The sequence below is a fragment of the Lissotriton vulgaris genome, chromosome 12 (genome assembly GCF_964263255.1).
Source record: "Lissotriton vulgaris chromosome 12, aLisVul1.2, whole genome shotgun sequence".
Classification (NCBI taxonomy): Eukaryota; Metazoa; Chordata; class Amphibia; order Caudata; family Salamandridae; genus Lissotriton; species Lissotriton vulgaris.
Window position 1 is genome coordinate 624,108,631 of NC_141700.1, and position 20,672 is coordinate 624,129,302.

General features: G+C 49.7%; 1 protein-coding gene across 1 annotated transcript in view; it reads right to left on the reverse strand.

The window, feature by feature from the left end:
* The window catches only part of SNTB2 (syntrophin beta 2), a 285,109-nt gene that overhangs the window by 37,394 nt on the left and 227,043 nt on the right, over positions 1 to 20,672 (reverse strand). The window contains exon 6 of the mRNA XM_086945768.1: positions 5,299 to 5,483. Within this exon, the coding sequence (XP_086801894.1) occupies positions 5,299 to 5,483 (185 nt within the window). The remainder of the gene's footprint in view (positions 1 to 5,298; positions 5,484 to 20,672) is intronic.

Sequence of the window (20,672 nt, forward strand, 5' to 3'; positions counted from 1 at the left end):
AAGGTCCGAGATAGAAGTAGCGGGACCCAGGTGGTCATCCTCTTCAGATTCTTCACTTTGGAAGATTTCCTGAGGTGGCTGCGTTTCCACTTTGCTCGGAGACGTTGTTTCCGGGGTAATTTGTGGTTTGGTAGTCTTGCCAGATGTAGCATTTGATCCTGTCGTCGTCGAGGGTGTCGTCGACGGCGGTAGCGTGAGGGCCGACACCTCCACAAGTCTGGATTTTTTCCATGGCTCAGACAGTGCCATCTTCGACGACGAGTCTTCCGTCGACGGTGTCTTCGTCGTCGACGACGAGTCCTTCGTCGACGGTGTTCTCGTCGACGGTGGGGTGGTCGACGGTACCTTGGTCGTCGACGACGACTTCGACGTCGATGTTGTCGTCGTCGGTGCGCTCGTCGACGGCGAGCCCGTTGTCGACGTCTTCGTCGACGGTGTCTTCGTCGACGGTGTCTTCGTCGTCGACTCCCTCGTCGACGTCTTCGTTGTCGACGGTGGGTTCTTTAGCAACGTCTTCGACGACGATGGGCTCGTCAACGACCACGTCGTCGTCGGTGTAGTCTTCGTCGTCGACAAGGTCTTCGTCGTCGACGACGATGTCAGTAGAATAACAGAGGAAACAGGTCTACCTGATGACGAGGATGAAGTCGTCCTCGTCGACGCTGAGGGCGACGAAGCTGTCGTCGTCGACACAGTGGTAGTGACTGAGGTAGTCCTCTGGGCATGTCTGGTAGATGACAGAGCAGGCTTTTTAAAGGTTTGATCGTCCTGAACAGACACTGAAGATGTCGTGGATCTTGCCTCTGAAGACTTCTTGTGTGCCTTCTTAGGAGGAGTGTCTGAGGGGCCAGGGGAAGTTACCCTAGTCCTCTTTTTAGAGACTTCTGAGGACTTGGAAACACTGCCTTCAGATGATTCCAGAGTGTCTCTGTCCTTAAGCCTGTCGAGCCAGATGAGAAGGCGACCTTCCCTGTCCCTCACTGTCTTTTTAGGGAAAGCTCTACATATTCTGCATTTGTCCGAGACATGGTCCGGGTAAAGGCAATATAAGCACAGGTCATGCTTATCATCCACATGGATCCTTTTCTTTCCACATGAAGAGCAGGCCCTGAAAAGGGCTTTCTTCTGTGATTCAGACATGGAATAAAGCAGTGGAAAGAAAACACTTACTGCCAAAACAGTGTAGTGAAGTAGTCCTTGAAGAGTTGAGATTGAAGAATCACTTTCAAAGAAAGTTAGATGATTTGGAAGGAAACCTGAGGAGAGCTCAGGCTGGAGACTCCCTAGCACAACGTGCGGTAGAAAATCTGAGGGACTGAGGCTCCTCCCAGGAAGGTTCTAGAGGGAGGTCGGAGCTGATTGGCTGACTGTGAGAGTTTGGTCCTTTTTACATAAGGACAAAGAGAGGCTACTAAGGGGGGGCCCTTAGGCCTATTCTCTCTATGTATGTCTATAGGACATTACTTTTTTATTTACCGGAGGCTCCCGTCTCGACGACGGGGAATGATTAAGGCATGTGAATCTATGAAAGACACCCCAAATACTGGATAATATGAAAGTAAGCGTCCTTTAAGTCCAGAGTGGATAGAAAGTCGCCTTGCTGAAGGAGAGCAAGCACTTGTTGGAGTGTTACCATATGAAAATGGTCTGACTGAATGTATAGATTTAGTACTCTGAGGTCCAATATATTTGAGAATTAGGAAGTAGAGGGAGTACACTCCTGTGTCTTTATATTGTAAAGGGACTGATTCTATTGCCCCTTTTGCAACAGAGAAAGAACCTCTTGCTTTAGAAGGGTGAGATGTTCTTGTGACATGAGGTGCAACCTTGGAGGAATATTCGGTGGAGTGTTTGTAAGCTCCAGTCAATAACCAGATTGGATAATTTGTAGTACCCATTTGTCGGATGTAATAGTGTTCCAAATTGGTAGAAAATGTGAAAGACATCCCCCAACAGGAGTGTAATGATAGGGGGCATGGGAAATAAGTCCCTGCTTTTTATTTGCAGGTGAGGTGCATGTTGAACTGCCTCAGCCCCTTCCCTTGCCGTGGTTTCCTATATATCCTCCTCTAAAACCTCTTGGGCCTTGCTAATGCCCTATTCTTTCCCCTGCGCTTGCTTAAGGGGAGGCAAATGGCACTTGTGCTGAACACTGAGCACAGAGTAATAATAGCGCAGTGTAAGTCAGACATTGCTCCGGAATACAGTCACTGGGTACATCAGTTGTAGAACCTCTTAGCGATAGAGAAGCTCTCCATGGCAGCTGATGGGAAGGCCGCAGATTTTGCTAAAACATGGGCCCCCTTCTTGGCCATTCTTTCCACAGAATTTCGGGAGGTGACCTGTCCGCAATACCTCCGCATCCTTAAACTGGTCCCCAATGACGCCCCTGTTTCTTCTTAGGTGCATTTGACATAGATTCCCCCTCTCCCTTCCATTTGCAGAACTAGTGCCTCAGCGGGGACACATGGGATTCCTGGACTTTAGGCCATTTCCCTACCACCCTGTCTACCAGTTGCCTTTTTTTTTTTAAAGACGCGGCCGGCCCTGTTGAGTTGTAGGCGGCATGCTGTGTGTAATAGTTGAAAGTCTTAATGCTGCCTCATCCTCCTGTTGCAATTGGAATTAACTTTGCCGGCCCGCTGGGTTGTAGGCGTTGTGACCTGTTCAATGCTTTCATCCTGTCAATAAAAAGATTTAATACTAAAATAACCTCTTGAAGAGGGCGATTGATTGTTACCTTTGTAAGAGGAGGAGGGATTCTCTGTAAATACACTTTTGGAGCCACCCCTATAGAATGAGTGGCGAAAGGAACCCCGGTTAGAAGGGGATTGCAAGGCATCCCATGGATTTAGCAACTTCTGTATCTTTTTTGATCTTTTCTAGTGATACATCGACAGCTGGGCCAAAAAGTTGTTCTTTATCAAAAGGTTGATTAAGAATAGAGTCTTGTACCTCAAGCGTGAACCCTGAAATCCTTAGCCAAGCAGGTCTCCGGAGTAGTACACTAGTAGTTACTGACCAAGCTGCTCTATCTGCCTGATCTAACACACACACACCTGATAGAGGTATTAGTTATTAATTTACTTTCTTGAATAAGGTCACTGGCTTTAGTCTTATGCTCATCCGGTAGGAATTCAATGAGCTTTTCGAGTTAGTCATAATGAGTTCTATCATACCTTGCCAACAATGCTTGGGCATTGGCAATACGCCAATTATAAGCAGCTTGTGAGGCTATCCTTTTTCCTGAAGCATCTAATAATTTGGACTCCTTATCAGGAGGAGGGGCATCCCCTGTTTGAGAGTTAGCTCTCTTACGAGCATTAGAAATGACCTGAGAGCCTAAGGGCAATTGGCCTTTGATATACACAGGGTCATTAGGTGCAGCTCTGTATTTTTTTCCACCCTGGGAGTGATGATCCTAGCTCTTACAGGGTCTTTAAAGATATCTTCAGTGTTCTTGAGCATCGCCGTTATCATTGGTAATGTTTGTGTAGCCCTTTGAGATGAACTCAGTGTTTCCAACAAGAGTTCCTCCTCTAAACTTTCCTTATGAAGTTCTACTCCATGATATTGTGCGGCCCTATTAAGGAGCTCAATGTACTCAATGTTATCATCTGGAGGCAAAGGCCTGGATGGATATAGGTCAGGGTCATTATTTCGTTGAGGGACACAATAATTATCCCATGGATTACAATCCTGTGGTGCATAGTCGCCTATATCCAAATCTCCTATATCCTGTGGTGATGGTGGTGGTGGTGGTGTAGGGGAATGTGGTAGGTGTAATGAGTAAGTCTTCATGAATGGGTGAAGAAGGTTAAATATATGGAGGAGAGTTAGTGGCCACATTTCTATTCTTTAAAGGAATGTGGTAATCCTCTGGTAAGCTCAATTTCCTCTTTACAGGAAGTTTTGCATGAATATGTCCTGTTTCAGGATTAATCACAATTTCCATTTGTTTCGGATCCGAAGGTGGATGTTCGGTCAGCGGCTCTTTAGTTACAGTACTTTCTTTAGATGCCGGTTTTGGCGTCGAAAGTTTCCCCTCCGAAGTTTTCGGCTCCGCAGATTTAGGTTTATGCAACAGTGACACAGAAACCAGAAGGTGTTTAGTTTTTACCGTCAAAGGTTTCGGGTTGGCACCTGCGTGGGGACGGGTAGAGTCCGAGCCAGAAGGATGGGGTTAATGTTTCGACGCAGAGCCAAAAGGCGGGGTACTCGAAACCTTTTCCCGGTGCTGACCTTGGCCCGAAGTCAGAGGAGGGACCGGAGCAGTTTTCTTATAAAGGAGAGGGTATGGGAACGAAGTCTCTCTACTCATGATCCGTTGTCCTGGTGTGAGGTCTTTGGCATCGGAGTCTGCTTCGGATGCGGAGACGTGCTCCTCTTCCATTTCGGTTTCCTGCGCTTGCAATTCTTCATGTTTGGACTCTTCTCCGAGGAGGTCGGGCGCAGAGCCGCTTTGTTGGTACATTTCGTGACGTCGAGCCCGACAATCAAGGAGGGTTTTCTTCGACAGAAACACATTGCAGTCTCTCGTTGTGTTCCGGGGCTAGGCAAAGTTTTCACACTATGTGCAAGTCTGTGCGCGAAAACTTAGCGCGACACCCTGGACATACTTGAACGGAGTCTGCTGATACCGATCCAGGTGCTGGTAGGCCCAACAGCCATCCCCGAATGTTCAGATCGAAGGTTTGAGAGCAACTGATATGCGGACAATGGGAAACGCGATCGATAAACAATACCGTTGAGGGTAGTGGTTGCGCGTCAAAGGGGGCCCGAAAAAACTGTGCCGAACCGGAGCGCAACTGTTCACATCCAAACCCGACAGCGGAAAAAAAAAACCAATGGAGTGGATGCCCATGCGCACTATTGCCTAAAGGAGGAGTAACCAACCTCGTGACTGGCAAGACTTATTCAAAGAAAAATAAAGTGCAAACATCCGGACCCAACACTAGATGGCGATCTATGCAAAGCATATGATCAACAGCTCATATGCCTCGAACAAGGGTATTTAGCCAGAATGCACATACATGTCAAGATTTGGGGTGGAGGTTTTTACAATGTACAGATGCATACAAAGTGTCTGCCCAGATATCACAGTCTTTAAACTTCTACCGGGAGGTAGGGGTACCAAAAGATTCAGAATGAAACATACTTCAGACACAGGAGCATCCGCAACTAAACTCCATAAATTGTGGCAAATGGTTTCCAAGAATGAGTCGGCCATAACAAGCACAACACAAGTGTGTGTAAGTTGCACACCATCTGCCATCTACAACATGCGTGCTGTCTCACCAGTTCTCCTTCTGGTCCGCCGAAGTCCAAATACAGATTGCGGATGCCGTCATCTGATGACATCCTTAGCTTTTCAAAAGGATATTGGTACAATACACTCCCTGCACCTGCTTCCTCCCGGGACACTGTAAAGCCATGCTCATAGTGTACAGTGAGTTTCACTGCTTGTTTGTTAAAAGTACAGCCTGTAAAGGAACAAAAAAGGAGATGAGAACATGAGTGGTTGTCAAGAACAAAGTTACAAAAAGTACAACATATAAGAAATGATGGACGAGATTTCCAAGAATGTATCTCGATAGACTACCTTCTCAAAAATCTCTACAATGGGCAAACTTCCTCCTTATTACGAGGCATCTAAATTAAACTTCACTAGGATGCATGTATCAAAGTGATAGCAAGTGGAGTTGTTTGAAAGGTCTGTCACTGGATGAAAAAGTTTCTTATTTTAAGGAAATGGCAGTACCTACTCTTGATGTATTTTCCATGTCTCTTTAGGACATTTTTACCACGATTTTGACTTTTGGAACTTAATGTGCAGTCCTTCAGATAAAAAAGGTTTAGAAATACAAATATCTAAGATTTTATTTAATCCAATGCAGCAATTGTTTTTTTTGATCAACAATTTTATTGATTTTTAGACATGGTAACAAAAACCAGCTATATGGCACAGTACAATAGGGTTGACAATTCCCGCTCGATTGAATGATCAACCTTGTTCCACGTGACCCCGCAAAATCTTACATGATACAGACATTTAGCAGGCTACACCAATTTAATTCACAGTACCCAACCATTTGCCCCACATCCTACGGTATTTCTTCAGACATCCCAGCGCTTCATACATAGGTTTTTCCTGTGTAGCACACCAGTCTACCCCCTCCCGCCATTTCTAGAGGCTAAGCGGAGTAGGACGCTTCCAGTTGGCTGCTATGAAATGCGTTACTTACCTGTAACTGCAGTTATCCAGTATTGGTGTCTTTTACCGATTAGGCAGAGTAAGGATTTATTCACCTTTCGTAAGGGACTAAAAACCTGGCTGTTCTCTCAAGCCTACCATTAGCCATTGTTAGCTTAGTGTTATGTTGCACGGATTCTTCACTCTCCCTATAGCGCCATGAAGCCCACGGGCGTACGAGCGCTTTATAAATTGATTTTAACATAACATAGATTCACATGCCTGAATCATTCCCCGTCGTCGAGACGGGAGCCTCCGGTATATAAAAAAGTAATGTCCTATAGACATACATAGAGAAGAATAGGCCTAAGGATCCCACCTTAGTGGCCTATCCACGTCCTTTTGTAAAAAGGACCAAACTAGAGTAGGCCCAAGGGTCCCACCTTAGTGGCCTATCTATGTCCTTTTGTAAAAAGGACCGAAGTAAAGAAGCCAACCAATCAGCTACCACCTCCTTCTAGAACCTTCCTGTCAGGAGCCTAGGTCTCTCAGATTTTCGTAAGCACCAGCTAGGTAGGCGTAAACTTGTTAGAGAGATAGGGGAGTCCTTCCAGGGGAGGCAGGAGGGTGCATGTGAATCTATGAAAGACACCAATACTGGATAACTGCAGTTACAGGTAAGTAACGCATTTCTTACCCAGTATTTGGGTGTCTTTCATAGATTCACATGCCTGAATCAGAGTAGCAAGCAATATATTATGCACATTTTTGATGGAACATCATATACGAGTCTGTAGATAATACATATCACGCGACTGCAAACCACTAAAATGCATTGTCATGTAAATATTAGTAAAAGAATGTGCATACCAGTAAAGGATGGAGGGATGTCGGAAGGCTCACCTCACTGGAATAGATGGCGAAGCACTGCTTGGCCCACTGCTGCATCCTTCATCAGCTCAGTATCCAGGCAGTAGTGCCTGGTGAAGGTATGCGTTGACTTCCAGGTCGCCGCTCTGCAGATGTCCAATACCGACACTCCAGCAAACAGTACTGCAGACGTGGACATGGCTCTTGTCGAATGAGCTTTGACTCTTGAGTCCAAAGGTCGTCCGGCCTTGTCATGGCAAAAGGTGATCGCCTAGGAAATCCACCTTGAAATGCTTTGTTTTGACAGGGGCATGCCTTTCCGTGGCTACTAAAGGCAACAAAGAGTTGAGATGATTTTCGGAAGTGTTTTGTCTTGTCAATGTAGAATTTAAGATCTCTTCAGATCTAACGAATGTAGAGTTCTCAGCTACAGTGGTAGGATTTGGAAAGAATGACCTGAGGACCACTGGTTCGTTGAGGTGGAAGTCCGAAGGGACTTTCGGAATAAACAGAGGATTAGTTTGTAAGATCACTCTGTCCTCCCTGAACTGAATTAAAGGATCTTGAATTGAGAGAGCCTGCAACTCGCTGACCCTTCTAGCAGAAGTCAAAGCCAGGAGGAGGGCCGTTTTCCATGAGATAAATTTGATGTCTGCCCTATAGATGGGTTCAAAGGGGTTATTCATTAATTGGTGAAGGACCACATTGAGGTGCCACGACGGAGGGATCAGCCTTGGTCGTGGGAAGGACCTGTAGAGACCTTTAGGGAACTGCTTTATAAGTCTGTTTGCCCACAGGGATGGACCCTTAGAAGTCCTGGTGAATCTTGAGATCACCGCCAGATGCACTTTAATGGATGCGTGTGCAAGGCCCGATTGTTCCAGATGTAGTAAGTATGGTAGCAGCTGCTGTGGAGTGATGTGGAAAAGGTGCAGGCCTTCGGCCACACACCAAAAGCAAAACCGCTTCCATTTTAATGAGTAAGTTTTATTAGTGCTGTCCGCTCTAGCCTTTGCAAGGACGTCTCTGCACTCCTGCGGGATGTTTAAGTGGCTGAATTCCCGGTACTCAGGAGCCAGGCTGACAATTTTAGAGAGCTCAGATTCGGGTGATGTACCTGTCCTTGGGACATTGTGAGCAGAGCTGGATGTTGACGCAGGCGAATAGGTGGCTGGGCAGAGAGGCGGTGAAGGTCCGTGAACCAATGCTGCCTCGGCCAGAATGGAGCGATCAGAATCTGAGTGCGTGGCTCCGACCTCATCTTCCTGAGAACCCTGGGTATCAGTGGAAATGGCGGAAAGGCGTACGCAAAGACGTTGCACCATGCGATGGAAAATGAATTTCCGAGGGTTCCCGAGTGGTGATGCCTGCTTGCGAAGCTTGGGCATTTGGCGTTTTCTCTCGTGGCAAAGAGGTCTATTCGCGGAGTTCCCCATTCCGCGAAGATGTGTTCCAGCACTTCCATGTGTAGTTCCCATTCGTGGGATGGAGATCCCTGTCTGCTCAGAGCGTCCGCCAAGACGTTGTCCTTGCCCGGGACGTACTCTGCTTTCAGCGTTATTCCATGTTCCACAAGCCAGTTCCAGACCCTTTGCGATTCGCGAGATAGTGAGAGCGATCGCGTTCCCCCCTGCTTGTTTAGGTAGTGCATCGTCGTGGTGTTGTCTGTTCTGACGAGCACTGGGGAGTTTTGAATGCGTGGCAGGAAGGCTTGTAGAGCTAGGAAGACCGCTCTTAACTCCAATAGGTTGATGTGGAGCTGGGTTTCCTGTTCTGTCCACTTGCCATTGATATGGAGTTCTTGGAGGACCGCTCCCCAGCCTTCTAGGGATGCGTCCGTTGTTATCACATGTGGCTCTGCGGGAAGCAGGAATGGCAGTCCCTGTGACAGGTGTTTGAGCGATCTCCACCACTGTAAGTGGTTGACCATGTTTCAAGTGACTCGTATGCGGTCCTCGAATGGTCCTGTACTTTGTGTCCATTGGTTTGTCAACTCCTCCTGGAGTGGGCGCATCTTGAGGCGGCAGTGGGGTATGAGCATGATACATGAGGACATCATGCCGAGGAGGGACTTGAAGGTGCAGACCGGTAAAGTCTTCCTTGATGCCACTGACGTGGCCAGGGAGATGAGTTTGACTTTCCTTTCCTGAGAAGGGAAAGCCTTGACACGTTCCGTGTCTAGAGTCGCCCCAAGAAATGTAATGACCTTGTTGGGCTCCAGTGCAGACTTCTCGTGGTTGAGGGTCAAACCAAGACGTTGGAAAATATCCAGACAGGCGCTGGAGGATTTGGCTGCGCCGGTCGCAGATGGTGCCTTTACCAGCCAGTCGTCCAGGTATGGGAAGACCTGGTGTCCTTGTTGACGAAGGAAGGCCGCCACAGGGGAGAGGCATTTGGTAAATATCCGTGGGGCAGATTCGAGGCCAAACGGGAGGACACAAAATTGGTAATGCTGCCCCGCTACAGCAAACCTGAGGTACTTCCTGTGCCCTTTGAGGATAGGAATATGGTAGTAAGCATCCTGCAGGTCTAAGGACGTCATATAGTCCCCTTCCTCCAGTAGTCCCAAGATCTCCTGGAGTGTCACCATACGAAACAATTGTTTCCTTAGGAACACGTTGAGTGCCCTGAGGTCCAGGATTGGTCTCCACTTTTTCCCTTTCTTGTGGATTAGGAAGAAGTGGGAGTAAAAACCTTTTCCTTTGTGGGTTGGTGGAACTCTCTCTATCGCTCCCTTCTGCATCATGGAAGAGATTTCCTGAAGAAGCAATCGTAGGTGCCTGTGGGACCGTTTGCGAGGTGGTGTTGTCGGGGGGATCGTGACAAATTCCAGAGAATGTCCGAATTGAATTAGCTGGAGCACCCACCGATCTGTTGTTATCAATCTCCAATTTTGAAGAAGTTCGATGGTGGATGGACTGGCCATTGACAAGTCATTGGCGGTTGCCAGCAGGTTTTTTCTGGTTCTTCCCCCTGTAGTTAGACTTGCCGTAGGAAGTCTGACGCCCTTGCTGCTGTTGTCGCGGTTGGTATTGCGTTCTGTTCTGGTTGTATGAGTAGGAGGACCTCTTCTGGTATGTGCCTCCATAAGAAGATTGTCCTCTAGTTTTGTTTCCACAAAAGGACTGGTTCCGGAATTGCAGTGTTCCAAGGGCTTTGGCAGTGTCCGTGTCTTTTTTGATAGTATTTAAGGCCTCATCAATCTTTTCCCCGAAGAGATGCTGGCCGTCATAGGGCATATCAAGAATCTTCGTTTGCACCTCCTGGCGGAAAGGTGGCTTTGAGCCAGCCTTGTCTTCTGAGTACAGCAGCACCTGCCAGTTGCCTGAAACCGGTCATGGCGACATCCATTGCGCAGTCAATGAGCTCAGAGGCAGATGTCTGGCCTTCCAAGAGGAGCGATTGAGCTTCCTCCTTTACATCCTCTGGCAGGTTAGATAGGTAAGGTGCAATATCTGCCCAAAGTTGCCGATTGCAGCGGCCCAGAAGTGCGATGGAATATGCCACCTTTACTGTCATGGCCGACGTGGTGGAAAAACGCTTGCCAATAGTATCCAGTTTTCTGCCTTCCTTGTCAGGTGGTGTTGACAGAGGCGATGCTGGGTTACGTGAATTTTTCTGTGCCACCTGGGTTACCACAGAATCTGCCTTGGGGTGACCTGTGAGGCATGCTGGCGCTGATGAAGTCGCCTTGTATTTCTTTTCGAGCCTGGGTACTACTACTGGGATTGAAGCTGGTGTTTGCATCAGTAATTTCCCTTGCTTCCATATAAAGTCAATGATGGGAATTGACTTGGTTGTCTTTTTAGCTGGTTCCTTGAAGTCGTACAGGAAGCACTCGGTTTCCTGAGACTCCATAGACTTGTGGAATCGTTTGGCTGCACGCTCTACAAGGTTATGGAATCCACCGATGTCTGCGGGTGGTGTTTCTGAGGACTGTGGTTCCGGGGAGGCCGGAGAAGGAGCAATGTAGTCTTGATCTACGTCTGGGTCAGACTCATCTCCACGGACCTCGCCCTCTTCCTGGTCCCCTTCTTCGTCATCAGACGATTGAATTTCTTGCACTGGCTCTTGTTCCCCACTAAGCGCCAGTGGGGGCGGCTTGTGTCGGGTCAATGGAGTGGGTGCGTGTACAGATGTAGGTACAGGCGTAGTGGGCTTTTCCGGAAACCGCTGTTTATAGTCCTGTATTAAAAATTGCAGGTCTGATACAATGGCCGCTGGTAGGCACACCATCGGTGTAACCTGTGTGCGGACTTGAGTGTGGACTGTATGTTCCATATGTTCCACTTTCTCCATTTCCTCATCAGTGCTTTGGCACTTGACCACAAGGTCTGATGGGCTTGTGGCTTGTGTGTACAACTCTTCCTCCGACTTCTCACCTTGAAGCAGGCAGGTTGGAAGCAGCTCTTGCACCCTACTAGGTAACGTCAGGTTTGGCGTAATTGGTTTCCTCGAGCTTTTAATGCCGATATGGGCTGTCTGTGGCGGCAAGGTATCCATGGCTTGAGATAGCAACACAGACTCTTTCCATTTCCCTGTTGGCGTTGTCATATGCGGCGCCGATGACGACAATGCATTTCCAGGTGTCGTCGACTACTTAGTCGACGGCGTCTTCGTCAACATTACCTTCGTCGCCGGTAATTTCCCCGTCGTCGTCGATGCCCCCGTCGACGGTGTCCCCGTCGACGGAATTCTCGTCGACGTGTCCTTCGTTGACGGGATGATCTTCGTCGACGGCACAATCGTCGACGACTTGGACTTAGTCGTCGACGATAAGATCTTCGTCGTCGATGGTGTAAATGGAATGGTCGACGACACTGGCATACTCGCCGTCGATGAAGGCGTCGTCTTAGTCGTCGATGAGGAGGCCGACGATGCTGTCGTCGTCGACGTTGAAGCAGTTTTTTGCGCTGAAGAGATAATCGACGCTGTCGTCGTCAAGGTCAGCGGTGGCTTTCTGGGGACAGGAAGATCCTTGTCAGACACTGAGGTTTTGCCCTCTGAGGACTTCTTGAGAGTCTTCTCAGGAGGGGTGTCTGAGGGGCTAGGGGAAGTAACCCTTGGCCTCTTCAAGGAAAATTGTGAAGTACCAGAGACACTCTCACCGTCTTCTGACACCAAGTCGTCTGTCCTCTTCTTCAGCCTGTCCAGCCAGAGCAGCAGGCGTCCTTCTCTGTCTTTAAGGGTCTTATTTGAGAAGGTCCTACATATTTTACAGTCCTTGGGTAGATGGTGAGGGTAGAGGTAATATAAGCAGGTTTCATGCTTGTCCTTTACATGGAGCCTTTTCTTTCCACACAGGGAACAGGCTCCGAAGAGACCCTTTTTCTGGGCATCAGCCATAATGTACTAAGTTTGGTAAATTTGTTTTTTGAAGAAAAGAAGAAAATCCTGAGGAGAACTCAGGTGGAGACTCCCTAGCACAACGTGCGGTAGAAAATCTGAGAGACCTAGGCTCCTGACAGGAAGGTTCTAGAAGGAGGTGGTAGCTGATTGGTTGGCTTCTTTACTTTGGTCTTTTTTACAAAAGGACATAGGTAGGCCACTAAGGTGGGACCCTTGGGCCTACTCTAGTTTGGTCTTTTTTACAAAAGGACGTGGATAGGCCACTAAGGTGGGATCCTTAGGCCTATTCTTCTCTATGTATGTCTATAGGACATTACTTTTTTATATACCGGAGGCTCCCGTCTTGACGACGGGGAATGATTCAGGCATGTGAATCTATGAAAGACACCCAAATACTGGATAAGTCCCGCTTAGCTACAATCATAGCCGTGTTAAAATGCAAATGCTACTTACCAGTATGCATCTGTTCTTGGCATGTAGGGCTGCTGACATTCATATCTGTGCATAGATCGCCGCCTAGTGTTGGGTCCGGATGATTGCACATTGTTGTCCTGGAAGAGTCTTCGAAGTATCACGAGATAGGTGGCTCCTCCCCTGGACTACAGTGCGCATGGGCATCGACTCCATCCCCAGATTGTTTTTAGCCATTGTGGCCAAGATGGAGTGAAACTCAGTGAATGATGACCATGCCATGAAATGATATGTGAACACTGCAGCTGCTACAGGCGCCCGGGAGGAGGGCGGGCGATATGAATGTCAGCAGCCCTACATGCCAAGAACAGATGCATACTGGTAAGTAGCATTTGCAGTTCGAGGCATGTGGGCAGCTGAATTCATATCTGTGCATAGAATACATAGCAGTCCCTCCATTAGGGGCGGCCGCCCGTGCCAGCTGCAGCAGTTTGGAAAAGTGTCTTGAGAACAGCCTGCCCTACAGCTGCCTGCTGTTTGGAGTGTACGTCTACACAGTAATGCTTGGTAAATGTGTGTGTGGTAGACCATGTGGCTGCTCTACATATGTCCTCTAAGGGAATGTTTCCAAGGAAAGCCATAGAGGCCCCCAACTTTCTGGTGGAGTGGGCTCTTGGTGGAACGGTAAGAGTGCGTTTTGCCTTTGCATAGCAGATCTGAGTACATTTCACGATCCACCCGGCAATGCCAGCTTTGGAAATAGGGTTACCTTTGTGATGTGGCGCAAAGGCAACAAAAAGCTGCTTAGTCTTTCTAAAATCCTTGGTCCTATCAATGTAATACATTAGGGCCCGTTTAACGTCAAGGGTGTGGAGCATCCGCTCCGCCAGTGACTCTGGATTTTGAAAGAACACCGGCAACTCAATGGTTTGGTTGATGTGGAATTGAGACACAACCTTGGGTAGAAATTTAGGGTTAGTGCGGAGCACTACCCTGTTTGAATGAACTTGGAAGAAAGGCTCTTGGATTGTGAGGGCTTGCAGTTCACTAACCCTCCGTAGCGATGTAATTGCTACAAGGAAAGCCACTTTCCATGTCAAGAACTGAATCTCGCAGGAATGTAGTGGCTCAAAGGGAGGACCCATCAGCCTTGTAAGAACCACATTAAGGTTCCATTCGGGAGCTGGTGGAGTCCGTGGCGGAATGACTCTTTTGAGGCCTTCCAGAAATGCTTTGATGGCAGGCACTTTGAAAAGTGAAAGGTGCTGCCTATTTTGGAGGTATGCGGCCATCGCAGACAGATGAATGCGAATGGAAGTATATGCCAGATTACACTTGTAAAGATGGAACAGGTAACAGATGATGTTCTGAATAGAAGCATCCAGTGGATTAATGTTGTGGTTTGCGCAATAGATGACAAACCGGTTCCATTTTGCCGCATAACATGCTCTAGTAGTGGGCTTCCTAGCCTCCCGAATGATGTCCATGCAATTGGGAGGAAGGTTGAGGTAGCCAAACTCTAGGACTTCAGGAGCAGATCGCTAGGTTGAGGTGTTGCGGATCTGGGTGCTGAATGTCGCCATGGCTCTGCGTCAGAAGGCGGGGTGTGAGATGAAGCCTTTGATGCGGTACTACGGAAAGTTCCAGAAACGTGGTGTACCATGGTTGGCGAGCCCACGTTGGAGCAACTAGGATGAGAGTCATCGAGTGCTGCCTGAGCTTGCGCGCCACCAGCGGTATCAGAGGTGCTGGGGGAAAAGCGTACGCAAATCTGCCTGACCAGTTCATCCATATCGCATTGCCCTGCGATTGCGGGTGTGGGAACCTGGCGGCGAAGCTTTGGCATTTTGCGTTCTCCCTTGTGGCGAACAGGTCGATCTCTGGATGACCCCACCTTTGGAAGTACGGTTGGAGTACTGATGGATGTATCTCCCACTCGTGCATTTGGTGGCTGTGCCTGCTGAGCAGGTCCGCCATTTGATTGTCCTTGCCTGGGAGATGTTCTGCCATGAGGAAAATGTTCCTCTGAATGGCCCACTTCCACATGCTCTGAGCCAGATGAGACAGCTGCGGAGAGTGTGTGCCCCCCTGCTTCTGAATGTAGTACATGGCCGTCATGTTGTCCGTCCGGATCAACACGACCTGGTTGCACAGATGTACTTTGAATGCCTTTAAGGCCATGAAGATCGCCATCAGTTCTAGTACATTGATGTGCATCTTCCTTTGCTGTAGCATCCATAGTCCCTGCACCGTGTAATGGAGTACATGCGCTCCCCATCCTTGGAGAGAAGCGTCCGTTGTCAGGATAATCTGCGGCACAGGCTCTTGAAACGGTCGGCCCTTGCAAAGGTTTTGTGGATTCCACCAATGCAGAGAGTTGTATGCCCGACCGCTCACCAACACTAGGTCTTTTAACTGCCCGTGAGCCTGAGTCCACTGACGTGCTAAGCACTCCTGAAGCGGACGCATATGTAGTCTCGTGTGTGGGACTATGGAGATGCAGGAGGCCATCATGCCTATCAACTGCATGAACACTCTTGCTGGAAGCGAGTGTTGAGGTCTGAATCTTTGGATCAGCGATTGAATGCTGTTGACTCTCACTGAATTCGGCTGCGCTGTGGCCGCCAGAGTGTTTATGGTCGCACCCAGATACTGCTGTATGTGGGCGGGCTGGAGATGGGATTTTGGGTAATTCAGTGAGAACCCCAGATTGTGCAGAAGGTGAATGGTGTGGGACACATGGTTGGCGCACTGCTGGGCTGACTTCGCCTGAATGAGCCAATCGTCCAGATAGGGGTAGAAGTGGATGTTTTGACGTCTTAGATGCGCCGCCACCGTCGCCAGGCACTTTGTGAAAACCCTGGGCGCTGTGGTGACCCCAAAAGGCAAAACCGTGAACTGGTAGTGCTGGTTTTGAATGGTGAACCTGAGGTACTTTCTGTGTGAAGGATGCAGTGGAATGTGGAAGTACGCATCCTTGAGGTCCAGAGTTGCTAGGAAGTCCCCTTGCTGAAGCAGTGGGAGAACCTGCTGCAGCGTGAGGATATGGAAATGTTCTGACAGAATGTAAAAGTTGAGAGGTCTGAGGTCTAGGATGGGCCTTAGGGATCCGTCCTTCTTTGGAATCAGAAAGTACAGGGAGTAAACTCCTGTACCTCTTTCCTGCAGGGGCACGAGCTCTATTGCCCCTTTTTGCAGCACGACGTTGACTTCTTGCTGCAACAAGTGCAAATGCTCTCCGGACATAGGACGGCTCTTTGGGGGTATGTTGGGTGGAGTGGATGTGAGCTCCAGACAATAACCGTATTGGATAAGAGATCTGACCCACCTGTCCGTGGTGATGGACTTCCACACGGGCAGGAACTGCTGGAGTGTCCCCCCGACCGGTGTTGCGTGGTCGGGGGGCAGTGACAAGGCGTCACTGTTTGTTGGAGGTGGAGGACCTGGAGCTGTTATTTCCACGTCCTCTGCCTTTGACGTTGTTGCCACGGTATCCACCCCGACCCTAGTTGGTATAGGAAGGTTGGGTGTTGCTCTTGTAGAATTGCGTCGACTGTGACAGTTGACCCCTCGAGGTGCCTCTATTATTGGAGCGACGAAAGGAACCACCCCGAAACTGCTGGGACTGCAAGGCACCCATAGACTTCGCAGTGTCGGTGTCCTTCTTCATCTTCTCGAGGGTGGTATCAACCTCTGGGCCAAACAGGTGGTCTGGGTTGACCGTTTGGTTCAAGATGGTAGTTTGAATGTCTGGTTTGAAACCAGATATCCTGGGCCATGCATGTCTACGAAGTAGTACGCTCGTGTTAATTGCTCTTGAGGCGGTGTCAGCCACATCCAGAGCGCACTTAATCGAAGCATTGGTGATAAGCTTCCCCTCCTGTATCAACATTTCTGCAGCTTCCTTATATTGATCGGGTAAGTGCTGTAAAAGGGTCTCTAGAGTGTCATAGTGTGCCCTGTCATAACGCGCCAGTAGCGCCTGTGTGTTGGATATGCGCCATATGTTGGCCGCCTGCGCAGCCACCCTTTTCCCCGAAGCTTCAAATACTTTTGATTCCTTGTCTGGGGGAGGAGCATCACCCGTAGTTTGTGAGTTGGCTCTTTTGCGTGCATTGGAGACAACCAGGGAATCCAGAGGCAACTGTCCTTTGATATAAATAGGATCAGTGGGCGCTGCCTTGTACTTCTTGTCGATACGTGGGTTGATTACTTTTGCTCGGGTGGGCTCCTTGAAGACTTCTGCCGCATGTTTCAACACCCCCTTTAGCATTGGCAAAGTTTTTACAGTTTTTTCAGCGACTGAAAAGGTGTCAAAGAGGAAGTCGACGTCTACTGGGTCAGCATGGAGATCGACGTCATGATTGGCTGCCGCCCTTTCAATGAGTGCATTCAAAGCTGCAGAGTCTTCTGTTGGGGAAGTCTTGGCTGAAAAAAGCTGAGGCTCCTGCCCCGAATGCGGGTCCCCAGGATCGCCACCAGCAGACCATGGCTCAGTCACATCTTCTGGGTCTGAGTAGACTGGATAGGAATACTCATCCTCGCCATTGCCGTCACCCTCCTCCACATTAATGAGTGGGTGAAAGTTTATGTGTTTGTGGTGATACAGGCTCCATAGAGTCAGAGGCACCAGCAGAGTCCATCTTTTTCTTAAGTGGAATTTGGAAGTGCTCCAATTGTGGTTCAGGGGTGATCTTTCTCTTAAGGAGAGAGAGCTTGCCTGTGTTGGCGTCGATGATCACTTCGACGCTCCTTGTCTGCCAGTGGTCAGTGCCGTGGGCTTGGAACCACTAACGATGCCTTCGGCGTCGAAGATATCTTCACGGGCACTCCGGCCCCAGGTTTTGCTGTGAAAGCCTTCGGCGCCGTTTTCGGCGGCAACGTGAACAGAATCGGCGTTGGCGTCTTTGCCGGTTTTTGAAGAGGCTTGGGCGGCACAGGGTCCTTCGGCTCGACTGCTGCGGCCCCCTCCCTAATACGTTGAAGGGACTCCGTAACCTTCTTAGTGAACGAGGCGGAGGGACTCACCGGCTCGAGAGAGTCTTCTGAAGCTGGTTTTGGGATGTCGACCAATGACGCAGTCTTCGGAGTCGACGCAGTTGCCCCCTTGGCGAGTGGAAGCGAGGCAGTGAGAGACTTGGGGTCGTCCTGCCGCGTCCTCGAGTCGAGAGTGGCCTTCTTATGGTCGTCGGCCTTGTTGGGATCGAGGCGACTCGTATGTGCGTCGACCGTCTTCGGCGCCGACGCAGCCGCGTCGGTCTTTTTAACCTTTGGCTTCGATACCGTAGTCTTCAGGTCGGCCATTTTGGCGTGGCCCTTGAGCTCGACGGCCATCTTGGATTTCTTCGGCGCCGAGGCCTCCGAAGTCTTCGACCCGACCAGCGCGACTATCGCTTTCGGTTTCGATACGTTGGGCATCGAGACCAATGGTTTCACTTTCGTTTTTTGTACCGTGAGTGGTGCCGTATCAATATCCGTGGCCGGGCCGGAAGGCGGAGCCGTGGGACGGGATTCAAGGCTTTGGGTAAGGCCCGAAGGCGATCCCTCGGCCTGGGCCTTAGAATGGTGGCTGGCCCCGGAGTCAGTTTGAGGAAGCTCCTCGTCCGAGCTATCCTCTACGGTGGCAAGGGCCCCGTCGTCGTCCCCTACCTCCTCGACGACTTCATCGAAATCCTCGTCTTCCGCGTTGTAGTCTTCCTCGACCTCCGACGTCGGGTTAGATTCTGTGATCTCCTGGATAGTGTCGTCGCCGACATCCTCCGTGTCGAAGATGTCTGCCGGAGGAGGTGCCGATCGCTGGGCCTGCAGTCACGGAGCTTGAGTGTCTTCTTTGACCGGAACTTGGAGCAGGCCATACACTTGGCCTCGTCGTGGTCCGGCGACAAGCACTTATTGCACACTGGGTGCACGTCGATATGTGGGTACTTCGAGGCACACACCGGGCACCGTTTAAATGGACTTCGCTCCATGATGAAAGTAGGTTGGAGCGTCGTGTAGGCCCGTCCGCGCCGAAACCACGCGGAAGGGCAGTGTTGGTTCGGAGCCGATGAAACAAACAAACCCGAACGATAGACAATACTGACGCGAGTCCTAAAGACCTCGAGCAAAGTAAGTTGAAAAACTATCGATTCCGACAGAGGGAACCGAAACACATCCGAACCCAATGGCGGAAAAAAACAATCTGGGGATGGAGTCGATGCCCATGCGCACTGTAGTTCAGGGGAGGAGCCACCTATCTCGTGATACTTCGAAGACTCTTCCAGGACAACAATGTGCAATCATCCGGACCCAACACTAGGCGGCGATCTATGCACAGATATGAATTCAGCAGCCCACATGCCTCGAACAACAGCTTTGCGTTTCTGGACCCATCCAGCCCATCAGTGATCCCCAGGAGCGTGTGCCGTGGATCATGGGGGACTTCCCAATCCAAGACTTCTGCGAGTTCCTCCTCAATGCCCCCCCAGAATCGTGTCAGTTGGGGACATGCCCAGACCATACGGATGAAATCCACCTGGTCGTGGCCACAGCATGTGCCGGAGACAGTGGGATATAGGCTTGCCATGTGAAGGCGTGCGGGTGCTAATTAGGTGGCGTGCAGGTAGTATAGTTTGATCAGGCACAGCCTAGCTGATGCAGTGACCATCTTAGGCGCCATTAGGGCATCCCTCCAATACTCCTTCTCCAGTGGACCCACCAGTTCCTCCCACTGGTTTCAGAGCCGGTCTAGTGTGGTTGGGGTGTTCTTAATTAATGTACGGTAAATACGGGAGATGCCCCCCTTCCCCAGCATAACCTGCGCCTCGGGTGGATTGTATTCTGGTATTGCTGTGCCATCTGATATGTGCGAGTGGACAGCATGACGCAGCTGGAGGTCCCTGTAGAAATGTGACATGTGTAGGAAATACCTGGACTGTAAGTTCTGTAAGGCGCGTATGTGGCCGCTGGCCCACACATCCCCGAGCTGGGAGATCCCTATGAGGTCCCAAGGCTGATATTCCTTCAGCCCACTAAGCTCCTTGAGCAAAGTGCAATGCCAGAGAGGCATGTGTTGGGTTAATTTATGTGTCCATTGGGTGTGGCGCAGTGATGCCCGCCAGGCCAGAAACTCGGTGCGTGTCACCCCCGGTAAAGTGCAAGGTATGGACCCTCCGTACATCATAGACTGAATTTGGGGTAGGTCGTTCGCTCAGCTCGAGCCTATAAGCCGGCTCAGACCATTCCCCGTTGAATCAATCATGCGATGTGAGGAGGTGGGTCGCCAAGTAATACAAGTATAAGTTTGTCATCATCCCCATGCCCCCGAAGGGTTTGAGCTAAGCTAGGTCTCCGACCCGCCCAGAGGAATTTGGTGGCTGTGTTATCGAGTTCCCGAAACCAAGCCTGTGGAAAACAGAAGGGGGTGTTTTGAAGGACATAGAGGAATCTGGGGAGAATCATCATTTTAAACAGGAGGACCCACCCCAGGGGCTTTAGGGGGAGAGTCTGCCATTTGCTGAGGTCTCCTTTCGCTTTTTACACCAGCGGAGTTATGTTGAAGGACCAGGCAATGTCAGGGAGCAGGGCGACCAAGTATTTGAATGATTGTCGCCTGTGGGGTATTGTGGTTTGCCAGCCATAGCAATCCGAGGACCAGGACTGACTTATCGGGGTTAAGATGAAGGCTGGAGGCCTGCCCAAAGGTATGTAGTACCCAGAGAAAATGAGGGCCAGATAAAGCCGGATCCGCAAGGAAAATTAAAACGTCGTCTGCGTACAGGGCAATTTTGTCTGTTTCCGAGTTGGGCTACTCCCATCCCTGGATGTGGTCTTCCGACCGAATCAGGCTCGCCAGGGGCTCCACCAATGC